At 54.9% G+C, this 12,425-nt stretch overlaps 1 protein-coding gene across 5 annotated transcripts in view; it reads left to right on the top strand.

Annotated features, from left to right (window-relative positions):
* The window catches only part of LOC140404096 (pleckstrin homology domain-containing family A member 7-like), a 68,161-nt gene that overhangs the window by 21,914 nt on the left and 33,822 nt on the right, over positions 1-12,425 (top strand). For 2 of the 5 annotated variants that reach the window (XM_072492494.1, XM_072492498.1), the window contains exons 7-9: positions 4,930-6,001; positions 6,450-6,539; positions 12,252-12,374. In XM_072492494.1, the coding sequence (XP_072348595.1) occupies positions 4,930-6,001; positions 6,450-6,539; positions 12,252-12,374 (1,285 nt within the window). The remainder of the gene's footprint in view (positions 1-4,929; positions 6,002-6,449; positions 6,540-12,251; positions 12,375-12,425) is intronic. The other 3 variants (XM_072492495.1, XM_072492497.1, XM_072492496.1) reach the window with 3 other exon arrangements.

Below are 12,425 nucleotides of genomic sequence, written 5' to 3'. Positions count from 1 at the left end.
TGCCGCACTGTCAGAGGGTCAGTACTGAGGGAGTGCTGCACTGTCAGAGGTTCAGTGCTGAGGGAGTGCTGCACTGTCAGAGGGTCAGGACTGAGAGAGTGCTGCACTGTCAGAGGGTCAGTACTGAGGGAGTGCCGCACTGTCAGAGGGTCGGTACTGAGGGAGTGCTGCACTGTCTCAGGGTCAGTACTGAGGGAGCGCCGCATTGTCAGAGGGTCAGTAATGAGGGAGTGTTGCACTGTCAGAGGGTCAGTACTGAGGGAGTGCTGCACTGTCTCAGGGTCAGTACTGAGGGAGCGCCGCATTTTCAGAGGGTCAGTACTGAGGGAGTGTTGGACTGTCAGAGGGTCGGTACTGAGGGAGTGCTGCACTGTCAGAGGGTCAGTACTGAGGGAGCGCCGCACTATCAGAGTGTCAGTACTGAGGGAGTGTTGCACTGTCAGAGGGTCGGTACTGAGGGAGTGCCGCACTGTCAGAGGGTCAGTACTGAGGGAGTGCTGCACTGTCAGAGGGTCAGTACTGAGGGACGGCTGCACTGTCAGAGGGTCAGTACTGAGGGAGTGCCGCACTGTCAGAGGGTCAGTACTGAGGGAGTGCCACACTGTCAGAGGGTCAGTAATGAGGGAGTGCCGCACTGTCAGAGGCTCAGTACTGAGGGAGTGCTGCACTGTCAGAGGGTCAGTACTGAGGGAGTGCCGCACTGTCAGAGGGTCAGTACTGAGGGAGTGCCGCACTGTCAGAGGGTCAGTACTGAGGGAGTGCCGCACTGTCAGAGGGTCAGTACTGAGGGAGTGCTGCACTGTCAGAGGGTCAGTACTGAGGGAGTGCTGCACTGTCAGAGGGTCAGTACTGAGGGTGTGCTGCATTGTCAGAGGGTCAGTACTGAGGGTTGCTGCACTGTCAGAGGGTCAGTACTGAGGGAGTGCCGCACTGTCAGAGGGTCAGTACTGAGGGAGTGCCGCACTGTCAGAGGGTCAGTACTGAGGGAGTGCCGCACTGTCTGAGGGTCAGTACTGAGGGAGTGTCGCACTGTCAGAGGGTCAGGAGTGAGGGAGTGCCGCACTGTCTGAGGGTCAGTACTGAGGGAGTGCCGCACTGTCAGAGGGTCAGTACTGAGGGAGTGCTGCACTGTCAGAGGTTCAGTGCTGAGGGAGTGCTGCACTGTCAGAGGGTCAGGACTGAGAGAGTGCTGCACTGTCAGAGGGTCAGTACTGAGGGAGTGCCGCACTGTCAGAGGGTCAGTACTGAGGGAGTGCTGCACTGTCAGAGGGTCAGTACTGAGGGTGTGCTGCATTGTCAGAGGGTCAGTACTGAGGGTTGCTGCACTGTCAGAGGGTCAGTACTGAGGGAGTGCCGCACTGTCAGAGGGTCAGTACTGAGGGAGTGCCGCACTGTCAGAGGGTCAGTACTGAGGGAGTGCCGCACTGTCTGAGGGTCAGTACTGAGGGAGTGTCGCACTGTCAGAGGGTCAGGAGTGAGGGAGTGCCGCACTGTCTGAGGGTCAGTACTGAGGGAGTGCCGCACTGTCAGAGGGTCAGTACTGAGGGAGTGCTGCACTGTCAGAGGTTCAGTGCTGAGGGAGTGCTGCACTGTCAGAGGGTCAGGACTGAGAGAGTGCTGCACTGTCAGAGGGTCAGTACTGAGGGAGTGCCGCACTGTCAGAGGGTCGGTACTGAGGGAGTGCTGCACTGTCTCAGGGTCAGTACTGAGGGAGCGCCGCATTGTCAGAGGGTCAGTAATGAGGGAGTGTTGCACTGTCAGAGGGTCAGTACTGAGGGAGTGCTGCACTGTCTCAGGGTCAGTACTGAGGGAGCGCCGCATTGTCAGAGGGTCAGTACTGAGGGAGTGTTGCACTGTCAGAGGGTCGGTACTGAGGGAGTGCTGCACTGTCAGAGGGTCAGTACTGAGGGAGCGCCGCACTATCAGAGTGTCAGTACTGAGGGAGTGTTGCACTGTCAGAGGGTCGGTACTGAGGGAGTGCTGCACTGTCAGAGGGTCAGTACTGAGGGAGCGCCGCACTATCAGAGGGTCAGTACTGAGGGAGTGCCGCACTATCAGAGTGTCAGTACTGAGGGAGTGTTGCACTGTCAGAGGGTCGGTACTGAGGGAGTGCTGCACTGTCAGAGGGTCAGTACTGAGGGAGCGCCGCACTATCAGAGGGTCAGTACTGAGGGAGTGCCGCACTGTCAGAGGATCAGTACTGAGGGAGTGCTGCACTGTCGGGAGGTGCTGTCTTCTGATGAGATGCTATAGTCTGTGTGTGACTTCTCCTGTGGATGTGAGTTTGAATAATCACGGTTTTAATGCAGTGCGGAGGAGTGTTCTCCCCCAGTGTCCTGGATCCAACGATTATTCCTCAATCACTATCACAAATTAGATTCTCCGGTCGCTATCACATTGCTGCCTGTGGGATCTTGCTGTGCACCTTACTGCTGGGTTCCCGAAATTGTAACAGTGGCTGCCCAGTAGAAGTATTTTGTTGGCGGTGCAGATGCTGCCTGTTCTGAAAGGCAGGTTTCTGATTGGCGAGTGTAGCTGTGGCGAATGCCCAATCGCAGCCTCAGACTGGAAGATCCCAGTGTCCGATGACAAGAACCACCGTTAACTATCGAGCAGTGCTGACCTGTGTCCCTCTCTGGTTTCGCTTCCTGTTGCTGTTTTCACAAGTTGACCACAGGAGAGCTAACAGGACGGTGACACAACACCAATCACAAACTACAAAATAGACGCTGATGATTGATTAACCTGAGCTGCAGGGAGTTACTGGAATTATTTATTGAGGTAATTTTTAAGCCAGAATCCTGCCAGTCTGGTTGAAGCAAGCGAGCTGGAGATGATCTTTAACCCGGTAAAATAGCTGAAAATTCACCAACAACGATAACTATTGATCACAGACCCCAAATTTCCTGGTTTAGGAAATGAAAATCCACAAGTCACAGACTCCAGCATCAACGGTCTCACCATAATTCATAAACATGATCATCAGAAGCAGGATATCCCCCAGACTGGGCACAGACTGGGCAACGAGGTGGTGAGGAGGGTCAGGGTGAGGTGGACAAGGGAGTGGCATGGGTGAGGGTCAGGGTGTGGGGGGGGGGGGGGGTGCGAGGGGTGGGCAGGGTAATGAGGGGGTGGGAGTGGGGGTCAGATCACTGAAATTCCGCGAATGATTGAGTGAATTAATCCTCTGGTTGGAAGAGTTTGAACTGGAGTCCGACGACAGTCCACCATGTAAATCATTGCCCTTCCGCAGTGAGGTCCTGCCTGGAGTGTTGCTGCCAATTACAGGTCACGGTTTGATCAAGTTTACTGACTATCCAATTCACAGCACATCACCATTAACTGACTCTATGTTCCCCCCATCCTGCCTCTCATCTCTACCCAGAAAACATTCTCACCTCAGGCACTAAACCTGAGGCACAGTAGGACAAGTGGTTAGCACTGTTGCTTCGCAGCACCAGAGTCCCGGGTTCGATTCCCCACTGGGTCACTGTCTGTGCGGAGTCTGCACTTTCTCCCCGTGTCTGCGTGGGTTTCCTCCGGGTGCTCCGGTTTCCTCCCACAAGTCCCGAAAGACGTGCTGTTGGGTGAAATGGACATTCTGAATTCTCCCTCAGTGTACCCGGACAGGCGCCGGAATGTGGCGATTTTCACAGTAACTTCATTGCAGTGTTAATGTAAGCCTGCTTGTGATAATAAAGATTACTATTATTAAACATCAGCAGAAAGATTCCATTTGTGAGGCAATTCCTGTCAAACTCAGGGTCCTGAGGCTAATTGTGGTTTTTATACTGACCGGTTGGTTAAGAATGGTCAGTACTGACCGGTTGGTTAAGAATGGCTAGTACTGGGGCTGGTTTAGCACAGGGCTAAATCGCTGGTTTTTAAAGCAGGCCAAGGCAGGCCAGCAGCACGGTTCGATTCCCATACCAGCCTCCCCGAACAGGCGCCGGAATGTGGCAACTAGGGGCTTTTCACAGTAACCACATTGAAGCCTACTTGTGACAATAAGCGATTTTCATTTCATTTCATTTCCAACTGACCATTACTGACCAGTGGATTGATTGAGGGATTTGCAGAACAGAGTCTAGGTTAACTGTTGTGATGAGTTACTGCAGGATATCAGATCGACTGAGAGGCAGCTGTTCAGAGTGAGTCACATTGTTTAACACTGACCGCACTCTCTAAATAACAGCAATTAAACTAAGCCTTGTTAAGGGGTTTACAGTCACATTATTCTGGTGTGTGAGATTAACAGGATAGTGGGAGATTTTTGCATTTTACTGCCATTTCCTGCAGTACTGACTGTACTGTGGGTTTGTGTGTCCCACGGTTTCGCTCTGTGAAAGCCCATTCTGTACATATCAATAGAGGGTAAAGGATAATAAGACTGGTTGATCATAAGATGCATCACAATTCAGCCTGTTTCTGTGCATAATCCCAGCAGACATCAGTATCTCAGTGATATTTTCCCTCTTCATCTCCCTAATGTGTGGCACTGAGTCTAAATGTGTCTCGGTATGGTGCGCCTGAGTTTAGCTCAGTTGACTAGACAGCTGGTTTGTGATGCAGAACAGGGCCAGCAGCGTGGGTTCAATCCCCGCACCGGCTGAGGTTATTCCTGAAGGCCCCGCCTTCTCACCCTTGCCTGAGGTGTGGTGACCCTCGGGTTAAATCACCACCAGTCAGCTACCCCCCTCAAAGGGGAAAGCAGCCTATGGTCACCTGGGACTATGGCGACTTCACCTTTAGTAGTTACGATTAATCAGCATTAACCATCCCACCCTCCTCAGGAATTGGGATTTCAGGTCAAACCTCAAGGAATCTGAAATGACCATGGCCATTGCAGGTCAGAGAGTAAAGATTGATGCTAGTTATGGAACTAAAACATGCTAACTGTTATTGTTTGCTTGTTTGATTTTGTAACAGGCACCATGTGATGAATACTAGGTCTGGCCATCTGTATGAATACCTTGTTGATGGTTATCCAATATCATCAGTCAACTCCCATCTCTATGGGGAGCATTCAATCCCCATCGGCATCAGCTCAGGACACATGCAGCAAAATCCCAGTTATTATCTCAATCAGGAGCAGGGATTACAGCAGGAAGCTCCCTCACCAATCAGCATCTATCACAACAGACTCTTCCCATCCAACACTCCAGATCTCATCAGCTCCCGATCTATCAGATCTCTGCGCTCTAATTCTCTGCCCATTACATCTGACACTCCAAGGTACCAGGTACTGCGAAGATCACACACTCCAGACGATCGATACGTGATCCTATCGGAGCGGCAACATTGCCATCTTAGTCAAACTCCATCTGAGAGAATTTCCCTGGGGTCACTGGACAGGATCCAAATGGCCCAGAATTCGTCAGTGACATCCAAACCTCCTGTCGCAATTTCAAGGTCTTCACAAAGAGCCCGGTCTCCCTCGGAGAAATCAGAACCCAGATCTCATGAAGATATCTCCCACACAACACCGTCCCAGAAGGCCGGCCGAGCTTTGATGAGGCCTCACACTCCAGTTGGGAGGATTGACATCCTTCCAACCCCAGAGCTCTCTCCAGTGATGAGAAGCGGCTACCTTCAGATTCCACAGTCATTCGCCGGACCCCACAGTCTGCCAACCAATTTCCCTCTGCCACCCACAGAGGAACAGCCCGGAGAATATCACATCGCTCAAGGCCAAACACTGAACAGCCCTTATTCAAGATCACATCAACTCTGTGTACTGCCATCTGAGGAACATTATACTTTCCTGTCAAACAAATATCATGGTCCATTCCGAATCCAGCAAAGATCGCCAACACCATTTGAAAGGATGACTGTAGTCCCCCTCGAGGAACCAGACATTGAAGGCTTGAGTGTCACAATCCCAAGCAGACGTTCAGGGAATTACAGACCACATACTCCAGTGGAGAGATTAACTGTTTTGCCCGGGAAAGACCATCACAAAGAGATGTCTCTCAGCAGACCCAGGACACCAGGGACACGGGTAAAGTATAAAAAGATGAAAAATCTTCAATGAATTTGGAAGATGTTTAGACTATTGACTCAACTCGTTATTAATGACAATAAATCATAGTATCTCTCTCTCCCTGTCACTCCCATTGTCTCTTTCTCTCTGTCTCTATCTCTCCATCTCTCTTCCCCCCACTCTGTTTCCTGCGTTCTCTCTCTATCCATCTTTGTCTGTACCTCTGTCAATTTATGTCTGTGTCTAATTCTCCCCTCTGTCTTTCTCTTTTTCCCTCTTTCTATATACCTCTCACCCTCTTTCTATCTCATCCTCTCTCTCTTTGTATCTTTCTCTACCTCTCTCCATCTCTCTCTCCCCTTCTTTTTCTCTGTCTCACCCTCTCTCTGCATCTCTTTCTCTTGAACTCTGTCTCTCTCTCTCGCTCCGTGCCATCCCTCCACCTCTCTGTCTTTCTGATATTAAGGAGCCTTTGACCTACCAAAATAGATGTTTTCCACCTCCTTCATCTCATACTTCCCGAACAATCAGAACTCTGAGATTATCTGGAAAATCGGTGAGTTCCCAGGATTCCTATTTTAATTTGCGGTGAGATCTGTTGTGATTGATTGTGGAGGAAGAAGCTGGTGAGACGCGGGGTTTGGACTTAACAAACAGGGCCGCAACCAGGCTGGAACCAGGGACTGTGTAAACACAGGCTGGAACCAGGGACTGTGTAAACACAGGCTGGAACCAGGGACTGTGTAAACACAGGCTGGAACCAGGGACTGTGTAAACACAGGCTGGAACCAGGGACTGTGTAAACACAGGCTGGAACCAGGGACTGTGTAAACACAGGCTGGAACCAGGGACTGTGTAAACACAGGCTGGAACCAGGGACTGTGTAAACACAGGCTGGAACCAGGGACTGTGTAAACACAGGCTGGACACAGAGGGGGAGGGGAGAGAGAGGGTGTTAGGGGAGGGACAGAGGGGACAGACAGCGGTAGAGGGAAAGGGGGAGAGAAGAGAGTGAGGGAGGATGGGGAAGAGTGGGGAGAGGGAGAGGGGGAGCGAGATGAAGGTGGTAAATGCAACCCCACTATTTAAGAACAGTAAGAAGTCTCACAACCCCAGGTTAAAGTCCAACAGGTTTGTTTCAAACACTAGCTTTCGGAGCACTGCTCCTTCCTCAGGTGAATGAAGAGGTTTGTAAGACTTCTTACTGTGCTTACCCCAGTCCAATGCCGGCACCTCCACATCATTACTATTTAAGGAGGGAGGGAGAGGGAGAATGGAGAACTACAGGGTCGTTATCCTTTTTAAAATAAATTTAGAGTACCCAATTCATTTTTTCCAATTAAGGGGGATTTAGCGCGGCCAATCCACCTACCCTGCACATCTTGGGGTTGTGGGGGCGAAACCCACGCAGACACGGGGAGAATGTGCAAACTCCACACGGACAGTGACCCAGAGCCGGGATCGAACCTGGGACTCGGCACCGTGAGGCAGCAGTGCTAACCACTGCGCCACCGTGCTGCCCCAGGGTCGTTATCCTGACATCAGCAATCGGGGCTGTCAGTGCCAAATCATGTTGAATAAACCGGGCAGCACGGTGGCGGACGAGAACCACAAACATTATTTGTTAATTTGTAAAACTGTGAGAAAGGAGACTTCACCCCAGGCGCGAGGACTCTTTCCGATACGTATCTTTTATGTTAAAACAAATTTTAATTTAAACACACAATTTGCACATTGACATCAACAAAATAGCTTTACAATGAACAATCAAACAGTTCTTAAATAAAAGGAAAAACTTGAACTTACGATTTACACCTGCCACAAACTCTAATTATACAACCCAATACAGTTCAAATGCCACTTATAAATAAAGTTAACAAACAGGTTCATTGTGGTCTTCTGTGTAGATGCTTTTAAAGAGAGTTCCTTTCAAGAGCAGATCCAGTACACTTCTGTTTTGTGAGACTCAAATCCTATGACAAACTGCAAAACTACAGAGAGACCTGCTCCTCCTATTAATTATGTCATCTGTATCCCGCTAAGTTCCATGACCTGCTTAGCTAGAACTAAACACCACTCCCCCATCCCCCATAAATTACCTACACGCCAAGACATCTCCAGCAATCAAAACACAATTTCATTAGTCTGTTATCTATAACCAAGTAGGTAGTTAAAACCAATGATTACCCCACTCATTTATGACTCCTTAATTACAGCTTAAGTGTGGATACCTTAACCTAGGTTCTTTGATAATATACAATAAGCGGGCAGCATAATCAAAGATCCCTCCCACTCGGCTTACTCACTCTTCCAACTTCTTCCAGCGGGCAAGAGATACAGAAGTCTGAGAACACGCACGAACAGACTCAAAAACAGCTTCTTCCCCGGTTACCAGACTCCTAAAGGACCCTCTTATGGACTGACCTCGTTAACACTACACCCTGTATGCTTCATCCAATGCCGGTGCTTATGTAGTTACATTGTGTACCTTGTGTTGCCCTATTATGCATTTTCTTTTTCTTTTCTTTTCATATACTTAATGATCTGTTGAGCTGCTCGCAGAAAAATACTTTTCACTGTACCTCGGTACACGTGACAATAAACAAATCCAATCCAATCCAATCCTAATATTACTGCAACAATTGTATACCTTAATCCTGGATTTAAAACTATTACTCCAACAGATATAAAGTATAATATATAACAATTTCTACATTTGCCATAAAGTTAGTGAACACAATTATGGGACATGGGGTTGGAGGATTGCGAATTAACAGACAGAAAACAGAGAGTGGGAATACTGTGGTTCTCAGGATGTCAGACTGTGAATTGTGAGGTATGGCAAGGGGCAGTGCTGGCCCCAGCAACTCACAATCTACATCAATGATTTGGACGTAGGGATTAAGTGTAATATTTCCAAGTTTGCAGACGGCACAAAATGAGGTGGGAATGTGAATTGTGAGGAGAGTGTGGGGAGGGGGACAGTGTGGGGAGGGGGAGAGTGTGGGGAGGGGGAGAGTGTGGGGAGGGGGAGAGTGTGGGGAGGGGGAGAGTGTGGGGCGGGGGAGAGTGTGGGGTGGGGGAGGGGGAGAGTGTGGGGAGGGGGAGGGTGTGGGGAGGGGGAGGGTGTGGGGAGGGGGATAGTGTGGGGAGGGGGATAGTGTGGGGAGGGGGATAGTGTGGGGAGGGGGAGAGTGTGGGGAGGGGGAGAGTGTGGGGAGGGGGAGAGTGTGGGGAGGGGGAGAGTGTGGGGAGGGGGAGGGGGAGAGTGTGGGGAGGGGGAGGGGGAGAGTGTGGGGAGGGGGAGAGTGTGGAGAGGGGGAGGGTGTGGGGAGGGGGAGAGTGTGGGGAGGGGGAGAGTGTGGGGAGGGGGAGAGTGTGGGGCGGGGGAGAGTGTGGGGCGGGGGAGAGTGTGGGGCGGGCGAGAGTGTGGGGCGGGGGAGGGGGAGAGTGTGGGGAGGGGGAGGGTGTGGGGAGGGGGAGGGTGTGGGGAGGGGGAGGGTGTGGGGAGGGGGAGAGTGTGGGGAGGGGGAGAGTGTGGGGAGGGGGAGAGTGTGGGGAGGGGGAGAGTGTGGGGAGGGGGACGGGGAGAGTGTGGGGAGGGGGAGAGTGTGGGGAGGGGGAGGGTGTGGGGAGGGGGAAGGTGTGGGGAGGGGGAGGGTGTGGGGAGGGGGAGAGTGTGGGGAGGGGGAGAGTGTGGGGCGGGGGAGAGTGTGGGGCGGGGGAGAGTGTGGGGCGGGGGAGAGTGTGGGGCGGGCGAGAGTGTGGGGCGGGGGAGGGGGAGAGTGTGGGGAGGGGGAGGGTGTGGGGAGGGGGAGGGTGTGGGGAGGGGGAGGGTGTGGGGAGGGGGAGAGTGTGGGGAGGGGGAGAGTGTGGGGAGGGGGAGAGTGTGGGGAGGGGGAGAGTGTGGGGAGGGGGACGGGGAGAGTGTGGGGAGGGGGAGAGTGTGGGGAGGGGGAGGGTGTGGGGAGGGGGAGGGTGTGGGGAGGGGGAGGGTGTGGGGAGGGGGAGAGTGTGGGGAGGGGGAGAGTGTGGGGAGGGGGAGAGTGTGGGGAGGGGGAGAGTGTGGGGAGGGGGAGGGGGAGAGTGTGGGGAGGGGGAGGGGGAGAGTGTGGGGAGGGGGAGGGGGAGAGTGTGGGGAGGGGGAGAGTGTGGGGAGGGGGAGAGTGGGGAGGGGGAGAGTGTGGGAGGGGGAGAGTGTGGGGAGGGGGAGGGGGAGAGTGTGGGAAAGGGGAGAGTGGGGAGGGGGAGAATGTGGGAGGGGAGGGGTAGAGTGTGGGGAGGGGAGGGGGAGAGTGTGGAGAGGGGGAGAGTGGGGAGGGGGAGAGTGTGGGGAGGGGGAGGGGGGAGTGTGGGGAGGGGGAGAGTGTGGGGAGGGAGGGGGGAGAGTGTGCAGAGGGGGAGGGGGGAGAGTGTGGGGAGGGAGAGGGGGAGAGTGTGGGGAGGGGGAGAGTGTGGGGAGGGGGAGAGTGTGGGGAGGGGGAGAGTGTGGGGGAGAGTGTGGGGAGGGGGAGAGTGGGGAGGGGGAGATTGTGGGAGGGGGAGGGGGAGAGTGTGGGGAGGGGGAGAGTGTGGGGAGGGGGAGAGTGGGGAGGGGGAGAGTGTGGGAGGGGGAGGGGGGAGTGTGGGGAGGGGGAGAGTGTGGGGAAGGGGAGAGTGTGGGGAGGGGAGGGGAGGGGAGAGTGTGGAGAGGGGGAGAGTGTGGGGAGGGGGGAAGAGTGTGGGGAGCGGGAGGGGGAGAGTGTGGGGAGGGGGAGAGTGTGGGGAGGGGGGAGGGGGAGAGTGTGGGGGGGTGGAGAGTATGGGGAGGGGGAGAGTGTGGGGAGGGGGAGACTGTGGGGAGGGGGAGACTGTGGGGAGGGGGAGGGGGAGAATGTGGGGAGGGGGAGATGTGGGGAAGGGGGAGAGTGTGGGGAGGGGGAGAGTGTGGGGAGGGGGAGAGTGTGGGGAGGCGGATAGTGTGGGGAGGGGGAGACTGAGGGGAGGGGGAAGGGGGAGAGTGTGGAGAGGGGAAGAGTGTGGGGAGGGGCAGAGTGTGGGGAGGGGAGGGGGAGAGTGTGGGGAGGGGGAGGGGAGCGGGAGAGTGTGGGGGGTGGAGAGTGTGGGGAGGGGGAGACTGTGGGGAGGGGGAGACTGTGGGGAGGGGGAGGGTTAGAATGTGGGGAGGGGGAGAGTGTGGGGAGGGGGAGAGTGTGGGGACGGGAAGAGTGTGGGGACGGGAAGAGTGTGGGGAGGGGGAGAGTGTGGGGAGGGGGAGAGTGTGGGGAGGGGGAGAGTGTGGGGAGGGGGAGAGTGTGGGCGGGGAGAGTGTGGGGAGGGGAGAGTGTGGGGAGGGGAGAGTGTGGGGAGGGGAGAGTGTGGGGAGGGGGAGAGTGTGGGGAGGGGGAGAGTGTGGGGAGGGGGAGAGTGTGGGGAGGGGGAGAGTGTGGGGAGGGGGAGAGTGTGGGGAGGCGGATAGTGTGGGGAGGGGGAGACTGTGGGGTGGTGGAAGGGGGAGAGTGTGGAGAGGGGAAGAGTGTGGGGAGGGGCAGAGTGTGGGGAGGGGAGGGGGAAGAGTGTGGGGAGGGGGAGGGGAGGGGGAGAGTGTGGGGGGTGGAGAGTGTGGGGAGGGGGAGACTGTGGGGAGGGGGAGACTGTGGGGAGGGTGAGGGTTAGAATGTGGGGAGGGGGAGAGTGTGGGGAGGGGGAGAGTGTGGGGAAGGAGTGGGGAGAGGGGGAGAGTGTGGGGACGGGAAGAGTGTGGGGACGGGAAGAGTGTGGGGACGGGAAGAGTGTGGGGAGGGGGAGAGTGTGGGGAGGGGGAGAGTGTGGGGAGGGGGAGAGTGTGGGGAGGGGGAGAGTGTGGGGAGGGGGAGAGTGTGGGGAGGGGAGAGTGTGGGAGGGGAGAGTGTGGGGAGGGGAGAGTGTGGGGAGGGGGTGAGTGTGGGGAGGGGGAGAGTGTGGGGAGGGGGAGAGTGTGGGGAGGGGGAGAGTGTGGGGAGGGGGAGAGTGTGGGGAGGGGGAGAGTGTGGGGAGGGGAGAGTGTGGGGAGAGGAGAGTGTGGGGAGGGGAGAGTGTGGGGAGGGGAGAGTGTGGGGAGGGGGAGAGTGTGGGGAGGGAGTGGGGGGGAGTGGGGAGAGGGTGGAGGGAATACAGGTGGGATGAGAGGGGGAGGAGAAGGTTGACTTCACCGGAAGGGAAGACAATCCGAGACAATGACCCAGTGACTGACTTTACATTTGATGATCATGGATTGAAATTGTTTCAGGGATTTTCTCCTGTGTTGCAGGGAACGAGTTCCAGCTTCACTGAATTTCCTCTTCGACCTCCACCCTCACCGCGACCCAGTCCCAATGCACTGCTGTCAGCTGTCAAGAGATTGTCCCTCAGCTCTTCCGTAAATATCCTGCCAGTGCGCATCAAACGACAAGAAATAGAGGGAGGGAAACTGAGGAGAGAGATA

This window comes from Scyliorhinus torazame, chromosome 29 (genome assembly GCF_047496885.1).
Source record: "Scyliorhinus torazame isolate Kashiwa2021f chromosome 29, sScyTor2.1, whole genome shotgun sequence".
Taxonomy (NCBI): Eukaryota; Metazoa; Chordata; class Chondrichthyes; order Carcharhiniformes; family Scyliorhinidae; genus Scyliorhinus; species Scyliorhinus torazame.
Note: the sequence above shows the minus strand (reverse complement) of the source record. Positions and strands in the feature narration are given on the sequence as shown.